The sequence below is a fragment of the Chenopodium album genome, chromosome 27, assembly GCF_948465745.1.
Source record: "Chenopodium album chromosome 27, dcCheAlbu1.1, whole genome shotgun sequence".
NCBI lineage: Eukaryota > Viridiplantae > Streptophyta > Magnoliopsida > Caryophyllales > Amaranthaceae > Chenopodium > Chenopodium album.
Window position 1 is genome coordinate 35,536,868 of NC_137860.1, and position 24,836 is coordinate 35,561,703.

Here is a 24,836-nt window from a genome sequence, read left to right on the forward strand (position 1 = left end):
AACTGGCCAAAAATTCATCAGGGTGGCACGAAAATGCATACTCAAGCAGGAAAAAAAAAAAACCATTGTTATTCAATTTTAGCAAGTACTCCATACTACATACTAGTACATACATTGGTTACAGATTCTTTCAAACAGCTACACTCTCTATCCACAAAAAATTCGAGAATGGGAAAAAATGATTACAACTATATAAAGCCACAAAAACAAAAACAAAAACAAAAAAGATATTACTTAGTGCTAAAGCTTCAAGACTTGTCTTCCTGTACAATTGTTTCGATCAAATTGTCAGTTACAAGGCTTGTCTTCCTCAATATTCTAGAGAAAATCCAGAATTCCATAAGGAACCATGACAAACCAACATATGAATTCTCTTTCAAACGTGTTCTTCTTCAATTAACAAAGCTTCAAGTTCCTGCCGCTTCTTCTCCAACTCCTGCAACGGGACAAAAGTTAATGCAACAGACCTAACAGTGTCAAGATTCTCACTCAACAATTTTTTTAGGGACTAAATCAAATTGAAAGAAAATAAACAACTCATCTCAGAATCCAAAAAAAAGGAAGTAGATAGATAGATATGAAAAAATGATACTAGTCAACAAGGAGACCACTTTTTTTCTCGTAGAAATCTAAGAGCCCATCAATCCTGGCACATCAGCTGTAAATTCTCATCTGCTATTCTCAATGAAGCATCATTGGAGATATTATTGAGCAAGGGACTCGATGTGTTGCAAGACATCTCTCCATCTAGCATAAGTCTTAGGCAACTCAGTCCTCACTGCTAGTTGTAATTCTATGAACGACCCTAGACTTTTGTTTTCCCTTCTCAAGCTTTGCACGGAATTGATGCACTTCCCATTATGGACGACAAAAAATGGATGGATTTTAATTAATTGGCATGACTAATGAAGTAGTTGGTTTTGGTTAGCTATTTTAATCTAGTAGCTACATTAGATTAAGTACAGTGTTCACAAACAAACAGCCATGGAATATAGCAAATTAGAGAAGCAAAACCTAAGTTAATCATAATAAAAACCTTCATCTGAAGCAACCAATCCAATTAACCACATAAATCAGAAGTAAAAAGAAGCTAGACAGCAGACACTTATATACCTGTAGATCCTTAACTGCTTGATCCCTTGAAATTTCTTTCTGTTCTAGGGAACGCTTCAAAATACCTATGCAAAGAATTCCCTGAAATATTGTTGATTTGAAGCAACATGAAATAAATTGTCATTGAACATTTCTTGAATAAACAAAACCTGTATATTTAAATCTAGCAGTGGATTAGCTCAAGTTTCTCATCATGCACTATTTGTAAAATTTTAAAATCTAAAGAGTCTAAATTCTGTTAACATTACTATAATGAAGTCTCTCATCAAGATATTTATCAAACTAATTGCCATGGGGATTACACTTTTAGATAATAATGGTTTCATTCAAGTATATGAACAATCTTGTGAACACTGAGCCCATTGAACCCATTAAGTTATACATGTACGTCACAAAAACATACGAGCACAATATCCTCCAGACGTATAGATGTACCTTTACACCAATAAAAGCAATTTAACATAATCAAAAGAGGGGGGAAAAAAACAAAAAACTGTTCAGCTCATCCTCTTACCGATACAAGATAAACAGCACCGCATGAAAGCAGCAGATAGCTTGCTATACTCTGAAGAAGAACTATATCACGTTGCTTGCCAATAAAGTCAGAGAATGCCCTAGTCATAACAGCAACACTACACAAAACAATCAATGAGGCCATGGATGACAGTTCATATTCATTGTTACCGGTAAATGATGCATTAAAACAACTTCTATTGTGCCTACATCAGCATTTCAGTAAAGTGACATGGACAGTGGTAGCTTCCAGAAATTAAAAAGGCTTTCTGACACCAGAAATTACTACGATTACTTGGTCATAGCTTATACTCTAACAAATAAATCGATTTCATGCTGTCTTTGTTTTAAAAAAAACCAAAATGCTAAATTTTCTATAAGTTTGATGAGGATAAATTCAATAGTCTAGGGTGTTTATATACATACAAGATTTGTAGCATGCTTCTGCCAGGCCAATACTCCAACACCTGCAGCATAACACCAAAAATTAGCTTCCAAGTCTAAACAAACACAAAAAGCAAGTACGAGATTAAATATATGACAACTGTAGACAACCAAGACAGCCATTTAAGTATGGCAAACATGAACAGGACAAATTAATTAAGGAAACAACAACCTATCTGAGGAGTGAATTGCGTAACATACAATTGACTGCTGACTGGCTGAATGCCGACTACTGCAACAAAATCACTCATACATACTTATATATTTGGAGAGCAGGAAAGGAAAGGAGAAAGAATGGAAAGTAGAACACGCTTGTCATGACAAATTGACAATGTAATAATGGAAGGCAGCCACTCAGCACTCCATACTACATGCTACAGAGTACTTCGTCTTATTGAACAATATCTATGATAGAAATATGCACAAACAGTACGCTATTAAACAGCATGATAGTACCTTAATACTTCCATTAAAATTATTTTATGGTATTAGAAATTTAGCTTGCAATATCTCCATAATATTTCTATTGATGATAATTAAGATCTAATACCTCCAGGTCCAGGCTCCAACAAGTTAATAACAACACCTTACTCCTAGCTTCGCAAAAATGCATAACATAAATACCCAACACTGGTATTGTACCTAGCTTGCTGAATTATTTGACATACAACCAAAATCGTTCGAATTACATAATAAGGTCATGCCTTTCAGAATTATATTGTAACCAAGCATTACATTGAGCTCAATCCTCATCAATCAGCAACCCCAAAGCCATATCCTTACAAATATTACATTGAGCTCAATTCTTGCAAATCCGAAACCCGGAAAATTATCATAAAGGAGTAATAAGATGACCTCAATACTCAATTACAATTGAAACAATTCAATAAAGCAATCAAAAATCCATAAAAACAAAGAAATTCATCCAACTAGAATCCAATAAAAACAGAAATCATACCTTCCAGAATTTGAAGATGAGACTCCACTCAGTCTCAGTCAAAACCACCAAAATCGCTAGCACAACCGCATAACATCGAAAAATCCCATCAAAAACCTAAACAAAATTGAAATCATATCAAAAACCCTAAATCAACCAACAATCACACCAAAAAATCGACAAATAAAAAGCATAATTAAATACATCAGCTCCATGCTTGAAGGATCGAACAGCAGAAAGAATATTGACGGCAATACAAAGAATAGCAGATATGGCGGTGATTAGGCTGAAACATCTACAAACGATCAAAAATGGCGCATTTCTGCGCCTCAATGGTGCGTCGGAATTCGAGCTCGTGGTGCGAGGCGGTGGCGCGGAAGGTGAGGCAGGGGCCGAGTTATGGTGTTGCGAGGTTTCACCTCCATTTTTCTTCATTTTCTCTCTCCTCTTAAATTTCTTTCTATTTTTGGTAAGTTTTTTTCAGGTTATGTGTGTTCATATTGGCTGATTTGGGATATTCGTTTCTTCATCATTCTTTCAACAAGAAAAAAAGGTGGGAAATCTATGATTGTGGACCGTTCGTTTTCTCTGTATTTTCATGTATGGTTGATTGGTTAGTGGTCTTAAATAATGCCCACTAAATAACAATTTTTTTAAAAAAAAAATTTTTGTTCTTTTTATTTTTGAAACCAAAGTGTAGTTTGGGAAGGTAATTGTATCCAATATCACCAAAATCGACCTGATCCAATCTGTTTCGAAAGAGCTTTCCAAATTTTTTTTAAAAAAAAAAATTCAAAAGGGAAAATTTGTCAGAAAAATCCATTTATAACAACTATTTTGTCGGAAAAAACCTTATAAAAATTTTTTGGCAATGAGAAACCAAATTGTAAAATATTTTTGTTGAAGACAACCTAGGATCCCTAATCACTCAATCAACCACTAATTTCCCCTTAATTCTTCTAATTTCCCATAACTCTCACTAAATATTTAATAATTAAGTTGATTTATAAATTAAAAAAAAAAAAGAAAAAACCCCACCCTCACCACCAGGCAGTCAGCCACCCTCTCCTTCTCCCCCACCCATGGCAGCAGCCCCCTCCCCCCTCCCCTTACCCCCGCCGATCAACCTCTACCGCCGAACCGCCCCCTCCACTTTCCCACTTACCCTCACCGCGACCACCCTCCTAAACCCTATCCCAAAAATTCTACCAAAAGAAACCACCAACACTAGATCTTCTTCGTATTTGTGGACGGATTTGTGGATTTCAAAGTTGAAATTAGATGGGAGGAGAGAGATTGCGGCATTTAAGGAGGGATTGTTGAAGATCGAGGAGGGGTGGTTGCGTATGAAGCGTTTTGGTTGGGGTTTTGGGGTGGTTTTCTGGGTTGTGGTTATGGCAGAAGGTTGGTGGGTGGTTTTTCGAAAAAGGGAAATGGGAGGGGGTCAGTTCGGTGGTGGAGGTTGGTTAGCGGGGGTGAGGGGATCCAGGCGGTGACTGGAGATGGGGGAGGAGGCTGCTTAGCTGCTGCCATGGGAGGGGGAGAAGGAGAGGGTGGATGATTGGTGGTGGTAAGGGTGGTTTTTGTTTTTGTTTTTTTTTTTAAAAAAAAAATTTATAAATCAACTTAATTATTAAATGGTTAATGAGATTTATGAGTAATTAGAAGAATTAAGGAAAATTAGTAGTTAATTGAGTGATTAGAGATCTCAGGTTGTCTTCAACAAAAAAATTTTACAATCTGGTTTCTCCTTGCCAAAAAAATTTTACAAGGTTTTTTCTGACAAAATAGTTGTTATAAATGGTTTTTTCTGACAAATTTTCCTTTCAAAAGTAACTTGATTTAGATTTTTAATTTGTATGTGCATAATAATTTAGTACTTCGTATAACTCAAATAAGAATCCAATTTAAACCCATTCGACGCTATTAAACTCGACTTAGGGCCCGTGTCACATTTACTGAACTGAAGTGAATATTTTATGAGAGAAGGAAATTAGGAGCTGAACTGAATTGAACTAAACCGAATTGATTGGAGCTGAACCGAACTGAAATTAAGTAAATGTAAATAGGCCCATACACACCTGAATAAACATGTCCCCACTTTAAAGTATCCCTAATGGGGGGGGGGTTTGATCTCACAAAACTCATGGTTGTGATAGGTAAACTTTTCCTATTATAGCAAACCTTGTATACGAGTAATCACTTACTCCCTCCGTTTTTATTTTTTACTCCACTTTCATTTTACGAGCGTATTTTATTACTTGTTCCACTTTTCATATGTAATTATTTAATAAATTTTTTCGTATGTAGATAAGTTTAAAGTTTAATCAAGTTAGACAATTAGTAATTTAGTAATACATCAAAAAAAAAAAAAATATTACCTCCGATTTGCATTACTCACAACAAAGGAATATTTTATGTCTCACAATTAATACCCCTTCGTTTCGAGTAATGCGAACCGGAGTTAGTAAAACGAAGTAATGAAAAAAGTAAACACAAAAAATGAACTAAGCGCAGCTATACGGACCGTGTGATATTCTTCTACTCAAGAACTCGCACTCTAATACCCTCAAAAACCCTAATTTTCAGTTTCAAAATCAAGACGACGCATACCATATGAATCAATTTTTCCCCAATTTTTCATAAATTGAATTCGATTGAAGGAGAGGGAAGAAGAAATGTGGAGGAGGGTTTGGAGCAGCAGCAATGGAGGAGGAGAAATTGGGGGAGGTAGCTCAATGATGATGCAATGTGTGAGATATATGTCCAAGAAACGAGCTGAAAATCTGAGGAAGATAAACCCTAAAGTTCCCTACTCTGAAGCTACCTCCATTGCTCAAAATCTCTTCAATTTGATCCAGAATCGTGGCCCTGTCACCATTGGCAGTGCTTGGACTAACGCACAGGTTCATCTTCTTTCTATCGCCCTCCAAATTCCCTTTTTTTTATAAAAAAAATATTTATTGATGTTATTTGCAAGTTTGGTAGATAATTTTTGATGAATTGTGTTCAAAATTGTCTTTAATAAGTTGTTTAATTTGTGCTGCACTTGTGATTTTTTGTGGGTGTTTGAAGCTATAATTTTTGGGTAATCTTGGTATGAATTGAAATGTTGGATTGTACCTGACTATACTTTGCTTATGAATTATAATGCTGTTAATTTGTAATCAAGCAATGATTGTCCAATTGTTCTGTCATTTAGAATGAGGGTTAAAGCCTTAAAGGGTTTAATTTAGGTGTGAGTTTGAGTGTGGATCAAGTATTCAAGTGTCTCGTGTTTGGGTTAGGATCTGGGAAGGTAAATGTGAGTAAAAGCTTCCCAACTAGTTCAAATGGGGTTCTCCATTGTTAGATTATAACATGACATTTATGAATGATTATGATCGCACATCCACGAGAGTTATTCGAGGTGGATTTTGGCAGCGATTGAGTGCCGTATCTAATGTCGTTTGTGCCATCGTGGTTACTGGTAGCTCACTGATTTGTCAATATGACATCAATCAAAACTTCAAAAGGCATGACTTTTAATCTTATTTGCCTTGCCCTGTTTAATCTATCAATATAATATTTATGAATTAATGTGCATCTAAAACCTTGGTCTACCTGTTCTTGTAGCAAATTCAATGAATTGTAGTTCTCCCCTTTCCCAAAGAATAGAATAGGTATGGTGTTCCTTGGCTTTAGCTATTATGCTTTGTGGTGAGTGACATACATAGAGAATGGATAAGTGTATTTACCAATACTTCCATATGAAGTTATCATAAGGGGAGCACTTTACTATAAATGTAAAATCTTTTGGAATCATAATTCAGATTCCCTCTTACCCTAAAAAACCCTTGGGATAAACTGTTTCATGTGAAGCTCTTCCAAGATCGTCTCATTCTCCTTTCATTGTTATCATGTCATAGTTTTAAGGAAAAGAAAATTGATTGTAATATACTCCGTAATTCATTTACTAGAGGAAATAGAGTAGTTAAAGTGGAGTAACCCTGTTTATAAAGCAAGACATTTAGAGTGGAGCATAGGAAGAAGCATTTCAACAAAGTATAATCTAACAAGTATCCACCTATTCTTTTTCATCTTGTTAATTTAGGAATGGGAGCCAGACAGCCTATATATATCATGAACTATCTTGCCTCACTTTGTCTCTTCTTTAAGACATCTTTCTTCTTACAATAAATAAAGCACAATGGTTCTTGGTATAGTTCGTTTCCAATAACAAAATCTTGAGGGGTTTAAAGGTATGGAGATCTCTGCATTGTAGTCTAGTTCTTCCCAATTACCTCATGTTTAGACTCATTTGTCAGGAAACAGTTTTGTGATCACTACATAATCCAAAACCCGACCCCACTTATGGGATTAAGGCTTTGATTGATACATAATCCTAAACTCTTTGTAGTTATAATTTCTGTATACAGTTTAGTACAAAATGTGACATTATCTACTAGGTGATCATGAGACTATATTAAGCTTAATGTACATGGACCTTATGTTACAAATTTCAGGCTATAATTCCCATGGCCTTTTGGGATTCCAAGGCATGATAGATCTTTCCCTCGTACGCTGTTGACCCTGTCGTAACCTTTGTTCTAGCTAGGCTTGGTGGAAGCATGCATCTTATAATTGGATTTGAAGGTGCAAGGATGTGAAGCTAAATTATATTGTTTCCAGCTCTATAATTTTACTCGATTTTTTTTTTATACTGATGCTCGTTCACTTGTTCGTGAAATCCACTTGTTCCTCTATGCTTCTTCTTTGTTCATTTCTGTCTCACCCATTTCCTCTCGCTCCCTCCCCATATTTGCAATGTTTTTTTTTTTTCCTCTTTTGGATCACTATCATTTCTCAGATAAATGATGAGGTTTGAGATGAAATGTAGTGGTAAAAAATTAAAACAGTTGTGTATATATTCCTGAAATTGCTTGTGTCTCATCACTCTCATGCTTTGTAAGTTATAAGCTTATAACTGTAGGTACCAGAACTATGAATTATGGATCTGATTAGTGCTTGTGCTATTCAGTCTGGGTCTTGATGGTAAATTTGGAGTCTCAAGTATATTATGCCGATTGTTGACTTACAGATAAAAAGTGTCTTATATATTTAATATTGTAGTAGTGCGGTATCAGGAATCGCCAGGTAGTAAGTGTGCTCTGCGTAGGCTCCGTTTTTCTAATGGTAGATTTTTCTGCTGTAGGAAGCTGGCATCAGTGGAATAGCCAGCAAAACACACATGAAGATACTACTGAAATGGATGAGAGGCAAGAGGATGCTGAAGCAGGTTTGCCAGCAGATAGGTTCAAACAAGAAGTTTCTGCTATGCACACCTCAAGATTCTGAAGCTGTGCAAGCAGCCTCGACACCTAGAGTAAAGCTGCGAACCGAAAAATCTGCAAAATTAAGGAAAAAACGCAAGTGATATGCCCTGTCGCAGATTACTTTTCACTCATAAAATAATCTAGTCTCATGATTAGGCTTTCCCTCTGATAAATCATGTTATGATTGTTTTCCTCCTTGTTGATCTAAACTTTGATGAATTAGAATGATATTTCTCTTCTTTCTCTTTCTGAACATTTTACTTTAGAGTAGCAGCTGCAATTGATGTTTTAGCAGGCTATTCTGCATCCTAGAGATGTGATTTTCAGAACTCATCAAAGTTCCTGTTTGAGAGTGTGCTTTCGATTTTATGCTCTACCATTTACTAATTACTATTGTTAATTTGGAGAGTTTTGACATAGCATTAAGAGGCTTGACATTGTCATTAAAAGAGTAGTGAAGAGTTGGCTAACTTTGCAAGTTGGCATCAAATATATGATAATCAACTCAATTTGCATTTATGTGGAAGCAAACTTATTTATATTACTAATAATTTATTTATTTATTTCTTTATTTTTTGACAGGAATTTTTTATTTATGTTATAGGAGGGTTAAATTCATTAATTTTCAATAATAATTATCTTTATATTAACAATAATTTTGGATTATCAAATTATGTGATACAGCACAAACCTGAAACACATTTCACTTCAAAATAAAATTTAAAACCCCTTTGCTTGTCTTGTACTACCTTTATCTTATCGTCAATTCCAATTCTATTGAGGAAGATCAAAACAATGTAGAGACTTGTCCAATTTAAAGTTATTAAAATTGATCCACATTTGTAAATTGTATGAGTGATCAACAAAAGAATATGGATATTTATAGGGGAGTAGATTAACAAAACTCTTAGGCCTAATCTGTTTCTAAATAAGTTGTTGTCACGTACCTAAGGGTCAACTTACAACTATAAATAAGTTCTAATAAGTTGATAAAAGTCTGATAAGTTCGAAATAAGTTCAATTTATAAGTTGTGCATATAACATAGCCTACGACAATACAATCAAAATACTAAAATCACTAGTTGCTTTGTTAATATACTCGTACTTTATACTTTGTATTCATACTACAATTTTATTTATTTATTTATTAACGGGTATGTAAATTACTAAATTGGACTCAAATGAGTCAAACGGCTCAAACCCCATTATTTGAGCATACTAAATAATCCAGTTATTTATTTCTATAACTACCAAAAGATTCTTATTGATAATAATAAATGATGATTCAATCTATATTATAATTGCACAGCCAACTTTAACGAGAGAACACCAAAACCCCAATACTTGCCTCACATTTACTCCCACACAAATTTACTAATCCCTCCAAAATTACTTCTACTTTCTAATTTAAAATTTAAAAAACAATTACACTTTAAAAAAAAAAAAAGGATAATAACTACCCACTAAAATCTGAAAAAACAAACTACCCACTAAAATCTAAAACTCCAACTTATCAATTACACGATTAACATACATCCACTAAACACATTCTTCTCCATTTCATATTCTCAATGCAATACTCACAAATTAATCCAGTTTGAAACATCAGTAACCGTCTAGATGCCTCCCATAACCTTACTGCTGCTGCCAATTAACATTAAAGGTATGTTTATATCCACCTAATCTTTTTGAGTGGAAATATACCTACCTTAACTTTCAATTTTTATCTCTTTTAAAGTCAAAATTTATTATTTTCTCTTTGGATTATTTGTTATTGATAATATTATTTAACAAATAATGATTATTATTTTAGTTTTTATGAACCTTCAACCATAAAGAACTATTTCGTACGAGTAACTATTAATAGTAGTTTATTGTAAATAAATAAATAAAGGTGACTGCAAAGAGAAGGACAGAAGGTTTTCCTAACTCGAAAAGTTTGATCAATCATCATCTCATCTAATCCTGATTCCAATCATATTACCAAGCTAGAAGAGAGAGAAAAAAATGGAAGATAAAAGCATAATTGAAAATGGAGATAGAGAAAATGATCAACAAGAAAACCCAACAAAGGGGGTTATTTCTACTCCAAACGGTTCAATTTCTGGGTTCGAATCTCTTCATCACCTCCTTAGTTCCTCTCTTCCTGCTCCCATCTTCCAGTTTTTTTTTTCAATTTCTTGTTCTCATTTTTACTTAAATTATTATTTTTGAAATCCGCAAATTCTTGTATTAGACGGTCTAAAACACACACGGGTTTGTTATTTTGAATGACCATCACCCGTGGGAAAGAACTTTATGAAACGGAGGTAGAGGTGACATAAAATTTAGTTGAACAAGATACTTAAAAGGTTACAACCTTTTATTTGTTGATTGATATTGACAAGGGTTTGTATATGGATTAATAATGAAAATCAATGTTTATTTTATAGTTGTAATTTGCTGCTGTATAATATACATATCAACTTGATTTAATTTGTGCAATTGTGATGGGTAAAATTGACAGGAAGTAAGCAGGTTGATTTATGGGTTGAACTGTGGAAAATCACTTGATCCTGTAACACTTCCAGCTGCTGCTACCAATTTGTCCAATGATCACGATTTCGATCTTCAGGTTCGGGTTCTTGGCTAGCTTCTTTTGTCTTCATTATTGAATTTATGTATTTGTGCTATTTTAGTTTCTTGAATTTGTAACACTTGTAAGAAATGCAACAGAAAAAATAATTTTGTTGTTGTTTTGGATCATGAAAGTCTTGGATTAGTGAAGAATATGTTAGGCTCCTTTTAAGAATTTAAGTGGTTTAATGATCGAAGTACAAACTTCGTACCAAAATAAACTTGATGCTTGATCATTTGCTGTCTTTGGAAGTGTTATTTTAGGCAATACACTTTGATAGAAGTATAAACAATGTGATCATGCTGTTTTTTAGCAAAGTTATGGGTAGTATTATCAAATTTTGACCACAAGTTGTCAAATGGGAAGCGGATTTCAGGATGGATTGGTAATGACATGAGCCTTTGTAGGCATCTTATCACTCTCATAACGTGCGGCGATGATGGCACTCTTTGTTTAAAAGACCTTTACTATCCATTTGTGGTTTCTGTTCCACCTGGTGTACTGTGTATTCCCCTTTCCCATTTCAGCCTGCAGAGCCCTCGTGGCCTGTATAGTTGTATAATTTGCTTAAGCTTAAATTGAATTACAATTAGATGTGCTTACTATGTGTTTTAGAAGTAAGAATATTTTTTCGTTGCTTGCTTAATTTTACAGGCATACTGCTTTCAAGCTCAAAAGGAATCTCTAAGAGAGCCTCGAATTGTAAGAGTGGGTCTTATTCAGAATTCTATTGCCCTGCCCACAACAGAACCATTTTTAGACCAGAGAAGGGCCATCTTTCAGAAATTGAAGCCCATCATTGAGGCTGCAGGTGCTTCGGGAGTCAACATATTATGCCTTCAGGTAACAAAATACTTCGTACTTAAATTGCTCAGCTGGTATGAATTTTTTGTATGCTAATAGATTGATTATAAAGTATGTTTGCAAGCTTACATGGAATGCTTCATGTGAACAAGTGGTGATGAATTATGCAATGGTGACTCATACCAACTTCAGTAGTTCAGTTGATAGTATGATTGAAAACAAATTTTGATGTAATCATAAAACAAATTATCTTATACGAAACAAGATGTAAGAGCTTCGGAATTACTATTGTAGATTTAAAGTATGATACATTCTAAGTAACTCATGCATGCTATACAGGAAGCATGGACTTTGCCATTTGCCTTTTGTACTCGAGAGAAAAGTTGGTGTGAATTTGCAGAGCCTGTCAATGGGGAGTCGACACAATTTTTGCAAGATCTTGCTAGGAAGTACAACATGGTCATTGTAAGTCCCATTCTAGAGAGGGATGTTGTACATGGAGAGACTATATGGAACACCCGCTGTTATAATTGGAAATCAGGGTAACATTATAGGCGTTCATAGAAAGGTAATGTCTGATCAATTTTCGTTATGAACTTCTCTCAGCATGGTCATAATCATGTTTGTGTTTGGCAGAACCATATTCCTAGGGTTGGGGACTTCAATGAGAGCACATATTATATGGAAGGAAACACTGGACACCCTGTTTTTGAGACAGCATTTGGCAAAATTGCCATTAACATATGTTATGGTAGGCATCATCCTTTAAATTGGATGGCTTTCGGCTTGAATGGAGCAGAGATAGTATTTAACCCGTCTGCTACTGTTGGTGAGCTCAGTGAACCTATGTGGCCAATTGAGGTATCTATCTAGTATCAACCCTATCTTACTCTTTTTTTTTTTTTTCAACAATTCCGTGGTAACTAGTTTAAAAGTATCATCTCATTTTTGAACAAGGTTGCTGACCTGTATACATTTAGGGTTCTCCGACCATCATATGTACATGCATCACACCTCCTAGCAACCGAGGGAGACACTTTTAGGTGGTCTCAGATTATCAACAAACAGTCCAATCCTTTTATAATTGGTACATTGGATGTGTTTGATAGTACTTTAAATATTTGTGGTCTTACTTAATTTGGTGATTTGTTTTGGATGGTTTTGGTGGTAATTTCTTGTGGTGCTAGTATCGCTTAGGATAAACCTAGCCAGTGTGCCACCACTCAGATCGAAAGCTGCATTTACAAAGTTGACAGTGATTCCTTCACATCCTAAAACAGATTTTGAGAGACTATTTATGGGATCTGGCAACTTCAATTCAGTAACATAATCCACTTTGTGTGATTTAATATGGTATATGATGAATTTTTTACAGGCACGTAATGCTGCAATAGCAAATAATTATTTTGTTGGCTCAATAAATCGTGTTGGAACTGAGACCTTTCCGAATCCATTCACCTCTGGAGATGGAAAGCCACAGCACAAGGATTTCGGTCATTTCTATGGTTCTAGTCATTTTTCTGCTCCAGATGCTTCTTGCAGTCCATCCCTCTCTCGTTACAGAGATGGTTTGATGGTTGCAGATATGGATTTAAACCTCTGTAGGCAGATCAAAGATAAGTGGGGATTCAGAATGACTGCAAGGTATGAGCTTTACGCTGAGATGCTAGCTCGTTATATAAAGCCAGATTTTCAGCCTCAGATAGTCTCTGATCCATTGCTAGATAAGAAGAACCTAGCTTAACTCTTTCAGTCTCGGACATACAAAACTCCTTCCATTTCATATGTTAAAATACGAATCTACCAAGTTTGCACGTTTGTAATAATGGCACAGATATTAAAAGGCAAATTTGTAATAAAAATAAATTTGGTCTGCAAGTTTATAATTTCAAAGCATTTCCTTTGAATGAAACATATTTGGGTATATACTTTCTCTTTTTCACAGTAGATGAAACGTTTTGACTTAATTTTTGTAATATGTTGCTATAATGTCTACTTTTTATCATATTTGTAACAACCGGGTATTTAAAAACAAATACCCCTTCTAACCGCACGCAAATATTATGGTGCACCACGCTTATACTTTTGAACATTTAGCAGCAAAAAAAAAAAAAAAAAAAGAAAAGAACAATCCCAAATTTTGAACATGTAGTAAATAAATACAAACATTTAATTAAATACAAACTTTTATTTATTAAAAATGAACATACATTTATTTATAATGAATATGTTTTAAATAATTTGTTTTATCTTTATCCGTGTATACAATATACTCCCTCCGTTTCATTATGTTAGTTCCATATACTATTTTGGGCGTTTCAAAAAGATCTACCCATATTGGATATGTTACATTTTTAACTTATTTTTTTTGGAAATAATTGGTTGTGTATTGATGACATAGACCCAACTAAGGAAATCTCTACCTTGAATTATGCAATTATGACTTCCAAAAATGTAAAAAAAAATTAAATAAGGTAAACTAGTTATGAATTATTTTGTAATTTGATGTTAGATTCCAAATATTTTTCTTTGCTTATTTTATGTGATTGATTTCATATGAGATTAACATAATGAAACGGAGGGAGTACATTGTATTTGAACCTATTATGTTTTTAAAATGAACATTGTTATAATTTAAAATATGAACATGAAACTATAATTTTTAAATTAAACAATGAAATTTTTTAACAACATATAATTTTTGAAAATAAACATTGAAATTTTTAAAATAAAATCATTACATTATTTTATTTTATGAGGGAGCCTAGGTTACTCAATTTGAGTACTTGTTACTCAAATGGCAACTTGTTTTCTAAAAAAAATGGTAGTCTTGTAAATATTGGTTTAGAAATTCGTGCATGACAGTCATTCCTTTTTCATCTCTCTCTTCTTCTTTTTCCTAAAAAAAATTGGTGTATGATTCAAAATGACGTAATTGATGATAAATTCTATACTCCGTATTCTTTTAACACCCAGTCACCTACCAGAGTACGGGTCTGTTCCCATTGACGAAACTCAGCTGAATTGAACTGAACTGAAATGAACTGAACTGAACTGAACTGAACTGAACTGAACTGAATTGAATATTTTATAAGAGAAGGAAATTAGGATCTGAACTGAGCTCAGTTCAAGCTGAACCGAATTGAAGTGAAATGAATTAGGCCCTACCAGTCCACCACAACCCAAGTGAACCCCAAATAGGCAAATATTCTATAAACCCAGCTTTTCTAATTGAGTAGCTGATGACTACTGTTATACTGTGACCCAACACAATCTTCTTTCGATTATTAATATGTTTCCAATTTGGGTAATCTTTTTAATCTGTTTTTCAGCCATTAATCCCATTTCTAGCTCTGGTAGTAGCATCAATTTGGAGGAAAATTATGCAAAGCAATTATTACAAGATGCAAAAAGAGAGAAAGATTGGTTGGTATCAATTAGAAGAAGAATCCATGAAAACCCAGAACTCAGATTTCAAGAATTCAACACTAGTTCTCTAATAAGGTCTGAACTTGACAAACTTGGCATTTATTATGAATACCCATTTGCTCAAACTGGTGTTGTTGCAATTATCGGGTCGGGTTCTTCACCTGTTGTGGCTCTCCGGGCTGATATGGATGCCCTTCCTATGCAGGTAGTTTAATTCTCACTCTTAATTAAATTTTCTCTTGAATTTGTTTCATGATGTTTGTTGCGAGGATGATTCATGTTAGCCGACCACAAATCGTTTTGGTGCGAGGGGTGATTCAGGTTGTATGTTTGGTTTTCTATTAGTATATTTTCACTTGTCACTAAAAGTTGTTCATGTTATGATTTTTTTCATGTGACAATTACTGTTCAAATAGGAAGAAATTTTAGAGACGGAGGAAGTAGGAATCTAATGGTGTTGCTTTAAATTTTCAAGAAGAAGGATTTTATATGAATTGTTTGTTTGTCATTTGATTGATCGAGTTGGAATGTTATAAGCTGGAATTGAGTGAATTTGTGCAGTTATTAATCTTATTATGCTTATTTGTTAGGCCAAAATTTTGAATTTGGTGTATTTATTATGGGTTTGTCATTGTTCTGCTGCCAAAAATTCGAAATATGTTGCTTTGTATATGACACAAGTACTTAGATTAAACTGTTCCATACTTCCATGCAACTATTGATAACATGTGCTAAGTTTATATAAATTTCAGTGTATATACTTCGTATATAATCTATTTATTTATCACTGTGCTAAAAATAGGAACTTGTAGAATGGGAGCATAAGAGTAAAATTGATGGAAGAATGCATGGCTGTGGACATGATGCTCACACTACAATGCTCCTTGGTGCTGCTAAATTGCTGAATCAAAGGAAAGATCGGCTTAAGGTTCGATCTCTAGTAACTTTGTTATGCAGTGAATTTGAAGTTTTGGTGCTCCTGTGGTTTGACAATTTCTGGTTGGTTGAACCGTGTAACGTCTATGTATTTGACTCTGTTTAGTTCTTTCGAATGTTTCCTTTTGAGGACCAAAAATAGGTAGACATTTATATACAGAATCTTATGTTCTATAGGCTTGTCCTTACACTTTTTTGTTTTTTTTTTTTTTTTTTTTTTTTTTTTTTTTTTTTTGTCTAAGTTTTGTTTTTAGTCAATGTCCTATCAAGTTTGACTGCAGTATTATTGCTAGGGGTGAGCAAAAATCCAGGGTACCCTGATATGGAACCGGAACCTGTTCGGAACCGCAGGTTCCAAACCCTGAACCTGTTGATCAGGTTCCGGTTCCGGGTAATAAAATTTTGGATCTAGAACCTGTACTGTAGGGTACCCTGTTAGTACAGGTTCCCTATAGGGTACATGAAACCAAAACCTATATGGTATTAAATATTCTAGACAATTAGTATTGGTTTGTTATATTTGAAGTACTATACTAAAGTTGTAAGTTTTTATTGTGATCATCTATTTAAAAACAAAAATAAATTTGTCACAATTTATCAAGTAACTATTAAGCTTACTTTGACAAACAGGGTACCCTGTTTAGGAACGGAAAACTTTTGGATACACCCGGTTTTCAGTAATTTACTGTACATCGGGTACACTTTTGTCAGATTTAGTGTTACTTTTGTCAATTTAGTGTCACTTTTGTCAAATTTATCAATAAAGCATAAATAACTCTTATATATGTCACGGTAACTTTTATGCATTTTAGTGTAACTTTTGCACATTTTATTGTCACTTTATAACTACTGAACATCCGTTTTATTTAAAAGTTTGTGCTTATGAACGTGTTGCAACAGGTTCCGGTTCCGGTTCCCATTTTTAGGAACCTGTTGCAACAGGTTCCGGGTCCGGATATTTTTACAGGGTACCCTGCTACGCTCACCCCTAATTATTGCATTTTGTGATACAGAAGGGAACTGTGAGACTGCTTTTCCAACCTGCTGAAGAGGGAGGTGCGGGTGCATCTCACATGATACAGGATGGTGCCCTTGGTGAAGCCAAGGCAATTTTCGGAATGCATGTTGAATTTACGACACCCACAGGGAGCATATCTTCTGTCTCAGGACCTTCTTGTGCAGCAGTGTCCATGTTCAAAGTGAAAATTGAAGGACAAGGAGCACATGCTGCGGAACCTCATAAAAGCATTGATCCAATAGTGTCAACATCATTCGTTATTTTGGCACTGCATCAAGTCATATCAAGAGAAGCAAATCCCCTTGAAAGCCATGTATAATGATTCTTAAAACCTTCTTCATATTTACTTTCTTAATAGGATCTCATATATATATTTTTTAATTCTTCATATATTGGTTGTTACTTGGAGTCAGATAATTGTGTCAATCTTTCAGAATTGAGAAACGGGTTTGTGCCAAGAGTTGTACTCAACGACTTGTATTTAATAAATTCTCCATGTTATAATTTAAAGTGTCCATATGAATTTTGGAGTGTTGTAGACATGCCAATGATACTTAAGGTAAAATAAAGAGTCCGAGTTATAGCATTAGCATAAGTGTTATTTGAAGATTTGTGCAAATGAAATGCTAACAACTACTTTTACTGAAGGTACTATCTGTTACATATGTCAAAGGTGGTACAGCTTTGAACATCATTCCTCCGTCTGTGGAGTTTGGAGGGACACTTAGGAGTCTAACCACGGATGGCCTGCACTGGCTTCAACAGAGGTTAAAAGAGGTAACTTCAATTCTGAATAACTTAATCTATCTCAGCATTCCAGTTAACCGAACATAATCTAGCTGTTGGTGGTTGGTGTATTACATCCTTGCACAATCTGCTGTAATGATTTTGTCCATCTTTATCCAGTAATCTGGTGATTTATAAATTTGAGTTTCCAACCTTCAGTGAAATTCAATTTTTAAAGCATAAAACATTATTTGAACTTCATATGCATATGTGTGTTTGAAACTCTTGATATAAAAATTTCTTCTTGCATTGTAAGCAATAGTGAATATACTGGCTATATTTGCCTTTAGTCAAAGTCAATGCTAAAACAATTACCTTTACGTGATTATATCATGTAAATTATAAACAATTTAGAACATGATTCAAAGCAAATACATGTGATTAGCCTCAAATTTTAGTTAGATCTTTAACATAATTCAGTCATGCTTGTCATTCATATATACGAAGTATTTAATCTAAAAGGCTGGCTTTGGTTCTTTATTGCTTACATTTTATCTGATTAGTTGTTTTAAGCTTGTTCGAGATGATGTATCTGATAATAATCCTTGAAGGTGGTCGAGCATGGAGCTGCTTTACATAGAGGTCGAGCATATGTTGACTTCATTGAAGAATACCACCCTCCCTATCCAGCTGTCAACAATGATGATACTTTGCATCATCACATTCAGGCTATCGGTGGAGTTTTACTAGGTTCTAAGAATGTCCTGCCGGGGCAGAAAATAATGGCAGGTGAAGACTTTTCCTTCTACCAAGAAAAGATCCCCGGCATCTTGATTGGCATAGGTATAAGAAATGAGGAAATTGGTGCAGTACACTCCCCTCATTCTCCTTACTTCTTCCTTGATGAGGATGTTCTTCCTATCGGAGCAGCATTACACACCATTTTTGCAGAGACGTATCTCAGTCAGCTCCAAAGTTCAGATAACATTTAGAGCATGGACAACCCAACCCACATGATGAAATAGTTTGCCAATGTACAAGGCTGTATGTTAGCTAGACTAGCTGATTGACAAGGCTGTATTAGCTCTGTAACTAGAACGCAGTTAGGTTGGCCTTTATCCCTAATAACTGTATCAATAAAAAGAAAAGGCTGATGTTCGGACTTTAATTATTCACGGTGTATAGAAGAGGAGATCCAGCTACTGGTCACCTGAGAAAATGCATGCGAGACTTGGGTTTTCTTAGTTGATGTGCAGACTGAAAGATCTGAAGGAGTGAATATCTTCTTGTATATTGTTAGGTTCAAGATTGCAAACTATTGTATAATGCCATGTTCACTGTACCTTGCTTTTGCTGTATTGAAATTATTTTTACCGAATGAATTTTTTAAAGTGAATAATAAAATAAAACAAGGCATCAGGGCCTAACTCTACATAATTAAGTCATGTACAATTTTCTAAAAATGTCCAGATTTTTTGTCAAATTTCCTTAATTTTCATTAAGTAGAACAAGCTGCACAAGAGGAAATTTGCAAACACCACCTTAGTATATTGTTCTATATAGGCCTTTTTTTTAATCTTTTATTATGGCGGGTCAGAAAGAAACAACATGATAACAAATTTCAAATAAAGTGATTATTCAAGGCCATAATTAAGAGACATTCAAGTAGGATGATCTTTCACTTCCTTTATATTGCAATTATACATACAACCTACAGATACAAAATTCAACTAGAATTTAAAACCCAATTCATTGAAGGAAGATTGCTTATGGCTAAAAAATTTGTGTGATTATTCAACTAGACAATTTCAAGCCACCACCATTGTATACACAATTCTCTAGCAAAATGATATTTATTACACAGGCATGACTGAGCAACTACCGCCTATCTCTTGAACATTCTTGACCACCAAGTCATCACTGTAGTGGATACAACTTTTAAAGAATGAACCAGATCAATAAAGTTCAAATGAGACCTCATCGACTTTAACTCCTTAAGCTCCAATATGGCATCCAGTTCCACATTCCGAATAATCTGGTTCGAGGCTAGTCAATGTTGTTCATATCGCAACCAGCTGAATTTGAATGGTTTCTTGGAGTAGAAGAACTAGGAAGAATAGCACAATAATGAGTGCTCTAGGAAACTACTCTTGGCAAAGTTCTTTATTGACCTTGACCGCAACATATATTCAGTTCTGCATATACAGACATAAAAGTATAAAACATATTGATGAAACAAATTAGCAAGGTTCTAGTAATATAACAGAGTAACCTGATTGGCTTGAAAGAATTAAAACAACAGAGTCAACAGGAGATAGTGAGAAAATCATTAAACAAACATCAGAATCTAATTTTGACTCATATCTTACTTAATGCTGGTGTCTTTGCTATCGAGCAGTCATATGGCTCATATCAAAGTGCACAAGTTACAAGTGGCTCTTTAGCTAACAAAGTAACAAGTGGATGTTCATCTAAACATCTACCCCATACTTACTCTTTTGCAGCTTAAAAAAGAATGATCAACCATGGGACACCTAAATTGGAAGGTAAATACAGTGCAATTTAGTTAGGCGTTCTTAATTTTATCTCTACTGACACGTTTGGATTGAGGGGAATATATAAAGAGGGTAACGAAAACAAAGTAAAGAGAATGATGACGAGTTTAGGTGGTTGTCTAAGGGATTATTTAGCGAAGGGGAACTATTACCCTCATCATGATAAAAACACAATACCTAACTATGGTGGTGAGTAACAATGAGGGTAATGATTCCTTCATCCCATCCTCCTACAATCACTACCTCTTCCAGTCTTCCTTCTCCAACCACCTTCATTAACCCCGATGTTCTTCATTTTTATTCCACTAATACATTATCCTCAAACAAGCAAGCCCTAATATGAAATGTATTTTGTATGTCAAGGTCTTTAGAGTTGCTGGTAATTATTAGCTGTTCCACATTTCCACCATAACATATAACCATTATATTATTGAATTTTTATAAACACACGACATATTAAGTTTCTTATAGATTTGTCCAAGCTAGATCCTGACGAAGGTCATCATTAACTTAAATTTCTACAACATATATAAGATAAAGGGTTTATGAATTAAAATCATACCTGCATCTGAAGCCATTGGATCATAATTTCTCTAATCTACCAAGGCAGACGATATGATCCACCAGAAAGAATAAGCTCTCCGTATGTCAAGTCCATGACAAGGGCAAGGACATCATATCTGAACTGTTAAACATGGAAAACAATCTTATTCAAAAACTGAGGGGGCAAGGGATCCCATTGAAAAGCAGCGACAAACAAATTTTGGCCACTAAGGAACTTGCCAATTACCAGAAAGGAATGACACTTATTTGTTGACTTTGTGTCTCTCCATATCTTTGCTACTGCTTTATGAGTTATCTCACAAGCTACAAACACGATGAAACAAAGAAGATCAGCCTGACAGGCACAAAATCAAGAGGGTTTGGCCATGTTAATGGTCATGACCTTTGGTAAGTTACATGTAATTTCTTCAGGAAAATCCCATGCCAATATCTATGGTAATGCTAGTCCACCCCAAAGTATATCTTTATAAATTTCATTGACAATAAATATCAACTCTAAAGTGATCATTGGAATATAGGAAGAAAAACACATAAGGGATGGAGTCGCATTAAGTCATTAACATGAACATTGGGCTAAAGTTCAATTACAGATTATTTTAGGATACCACCATATATTAGCGTCTACTGAATAAGCCATGAAGGTCAATAGGTAGTAGTTTAGATCTTCTAAAAAATTGTCATAACACATATACAGTGATAGTTTATTGACTTTCTTTGAGCTCCTGTTCTACACTTCTACCACCTTAAACAAAAAAAGGTTTTGGATTTAAAAGTTCAAATAAGATTACAAAACAAAAAAAAAATATTGAACTTGTTTTTCGCTGTTAACCAAATATATACAAGTTCTACATTGAACTAATCTGAACTTATTAGCCTTATACCTGAAATGATTTGAGCTAACCTCAATTTTTTTTTGGCTAGGGAAAATTAAACTTCCAGATTGAATTCATATTGGACACACAAACCCTGCATGCTGCACCGAAACCCAAGACCCTGGTTGGGAATGTGTGGATGTCATCTGAAGCTGTAGGATGGGAACACTAACTGAAACCTGAAAGAGCTGTAATGAGCTTGATAAGGGATGAGACTAGTTATATAATCTAGGATTAGCTGACTACTGTGAGATGAAGAAACAGTGAAGCACTCACGGATGTGTTTTCAGTCTAGAGGGATACATCTCAACAACCTGGAGTCACTGCACATTTTAATGTAATAATATGTACTCTGAATAGGAAACACAGGTGATGTCTGCACAATTTAATGTAATAGTATCTACACTGAATAGAAAACTCAGGTGATGTTTGGGTCAAGAATGAGGGATTTGAGAACTGAAGGACAGGCTTGAATTCAGGGGTACCTAATTCCCATTTTCAGGTCTGCATTATCTTAATGCCTTTGTTGCTAGAATAGATCTACCACCTCTATCCATCATATGCAGAGTCACTGTCAAGTCTAACATAATTGCAAAAATATTGTGCCTATATTTTAGTACAATTGCAGCTTATCAATAAATTCCACATAAATTATTGACGAGCAAACATCATACACAAATTAAAATTAGTTCACATGGCAAGATTAAAGTATACATAATGATACTTCTGGTTACCTGGATTACACTATGTTACTCTGAAGAACGAGGAGCGTAAGTGGAGAAGACTGGGACTTCAGACCACCTAATACTAAATAAATGCATCTCTCTCATACATTTTCACCGCTACATACTCCATGAGAATTTGGCCTGAAAATGATTCTCCTTTGCATCCTCTGCGAGTGTTTGCTTCAGAATTACATATGTTACTCTGGAGAGCGAGGAGGGTAAGCGGAGAAGGCTAACAATTCAACCACTCTGCATAATACTATATAAAGTTGCAACTCTCTTATACAGTTACACCACTATATAATCCGGTAGATTTTTGGCCTGAAATTGTTTCTTTTCTGCATCCTCTGAGAGTGCTTGCTTCAGAATAACATGTGACATGTCATCAGGTTCACAACCATTTATCACCATGTCCTTTAGTAACAAAAAAGCATCCTTACGCATCCTTTTCTGAAGCATTGCCTTCAAAATCACATTGTAGATGTCAACTGAAGGCTTGCATCCATCAGCAAGCATTCGGTTACAAAGCTCAAGAGCAGTGCATATATTCCCATCTTTGCATATGGCACTAACCAAGGATTTATAAGCAACTGCACCAGGTTCCAATCCCTGGGAGTACAAATCAGTGATTAACTCCTCAGCCATCGCGTATTCTTTAGCACTCAAGGCTGTATTTATAAGAATATCATATGTACTCGTATTAGGAAATTCTCCTGAGTTTTTATACTGTTTAAGAACTTTACAAGCTGTACCGAGCAAGTGGTTCTTGCATAAACCATCAATGACTGCATTAAAAGTTAGAACGTTTGGTGTAGGACCGGCACCCACCATCTTCTCCAACAATTTAAAGCACTCGAAGATTTTTCCAACTCTGCAGAAATATTTAATCAAACAAGTCATGCTTACAACATTAAGCTCTATGTTTTTAGCTTCCATGCAATCCAAAAGCTTGTGAATGATTGAAGAATTCCCTAGTTTGCATGCTCCAGACAAAATTGTGTTAAAAGAAATTATGTCAGCCCCATCTGTAGCTAAGTTTAACCTATCTAGGAACCTGAGTGCATCATCAAGATTGCCTTCAGAACATATTCCTTTCAGAATTGTGTTGTATGAAGTGGTGTCTGGTGTGAAACCTTTACTAGCCATGCTCTTTGTCACAGATAAAGCTTCTCTGTATCCACTCTCTAAGCACAAGGAGTGTAGATACATGTTATACACAGCAATATCCACATTGTACCCTCGTGAAATAACATCAAGCAAAAAATTACTAGCATTTCCTAGCTTTCCTTTCTTAAACATGCCAGCAGCCAGTGCAGTTAAAGTGTATGGATCGGGAGATAAGCCCCTCCGATCCATCAGAGACATCAGCTCACTAATTTCAACTGCCCTATCCTGATGAGAGAGCTCACGAAGAACGATGTTAAATGTCACCAAATCCGGGTAGCATTCTTCTTTCTCCATATTTGCAAGAATGACAAAAGCCTCCTGAATCCTCCCATCCTCACATAGATACTTAATTAAAACAGTGTATGTTATTAAATTTGGTTTACACCCAGCAATTTTCATTTCCCTTAACACCAGGAAAACTCCATTCCACATCTTCTCCTTACCCAGCCCATATACCAATGCCGTGTATGAGCACACATTATGTGCAAATCCTCTCTTATTCAATGAAAACAACAACGACAATGCGATAGAACTCTGGTTACATTTACATAAACCCCACAAAATTGGATTATATACAAGCGGAGTGCAAAACTGACCTTTACATAGCAAACCACTCAAAACTCTATAAGCCTCATGTATCTTGCCCACTTTACAAAGCTTCAAAATCAACCTACTCAACGACAGTTGTGTCGGCAAGTAGTCCAGTGCCAGCATCAACTCTATAACATACCTCGAACCCAATAAATCCTCCACTCTCAATAATCTTTTCAACAACTGCGATAGAGAAGCAAACGACGGTGCATACCCACTCCTAAGCATCTCCCCAATAATAAACAACGCATCCGACAAACAATTCAACAATAACATTCCATTAAAGAGGCCAACATAAGTCAATGCATTCGGGCACAACCCGAATTCCTTCATATGCATATAGATTCGACCCAATTCATTGAAAACCACATTTCGGGATTTCAAATAGCTATAAATTAAAGCATTATAATCATAAACCAACGGCCTCCCCCCAACATACCCCATTGAATTGAGACTCTCTAGTGCCTTTTGAACACAACCCATCTTAGCATAACCCCTCATTTCTCTATG

General features: G+C 35.1%; 2 protein-coding genes, 1 long non-coding RNA gene and 1 pseudogene across 4 annotated transcripts; 2 read left to right on the forward strand and 2 right to left on the reverse strand.

The window, feature by feature from the left end:
* Nucleotides 1–46: 46 nt before the first annotated feature.
* LOC145620595 (uncharacterized) lies at nt 47–3,570 on the reverse strand. The gene is made up of 6 exons (XM_081675293.1): nt 3,212–3,570; nt 3,029–3,124; nt 2,053–2,093; nt 1,628–1,745; nt 1,114–1,194; nt 47–436 (listed from the first exon to the last, which is right to left on the reverse strand). Exons 1-6 carry the CDS (start codon nt 3,440–3,442, stop codon nt 377–379), a joined length of 627 nt encoding a protein of 208 aa, XP_081531419.1. The 5' UTR covers nt 3,443–3,570; the 3' UTR covers nt 47–376.
* A 6,672-nt stretch (nt 3,571–10,242) lies between these two features.
* LOC145619360 (beta-ureidopropionase-like) lies at nt 10,243–13,671 on the forward strand (annotated as a pseudogene). Its single transcript, XR_014108122.1, has 6 exons — nt 10,243–10,482; nt 10,826–10,936; nt 11,594–11,782; nt 12,083–12,311; nt 12,380–12,604; nt 13,119–13,671. The product of XR_014108122.1 is annotated as a beta-ureidopropionase-like (transcript).
* Nucleotides 13,672–14,982: 1,311 nt separating this feature from the next.
* On the forward strand, nt 14,983–19,209 carry LOC145619359 (IAA-amino acid hydrolase ILR1-like 3). The gene is made up of 5 exons (XM_081674039.1): nt 14,983–15,377; nt 15,975–16,100; nt 17,125–17,439; nt 17,775–17,903; nt 18,464–19,209. The coding sequence occupies exons 1-5, from the start codon at nt 15,036–15,038 to the stop codon at nt 18,842–18,844; spliced, it is 1,293 nt and encodes a 430-aa protein (XP_081530165.1). The 5' UTR covers nt 14,983–15,035; the 3' UTR covers nt 18,845–19,209.
* Nucleotides 19,210–19,944: 735 nt separating this feature from the next.
* On the reverse strand, nt 19,945–21,271 carry LOC145619459 (uncharacterized). Its single transcript, XR_014108132.1, has 3 exons — nt 21,198–21,271; nt 20,970–21,092; nt 19,945–20,047 (listed from the first exon to the last, which is right to left on the reverse strand). It is a non-coding gene; the product is annotated as an uncharacterized LOC145619459 (long non-coding RNA).
* Nucleotides 21,272–24,836: the final 3,565 nt, after the last annotated feature.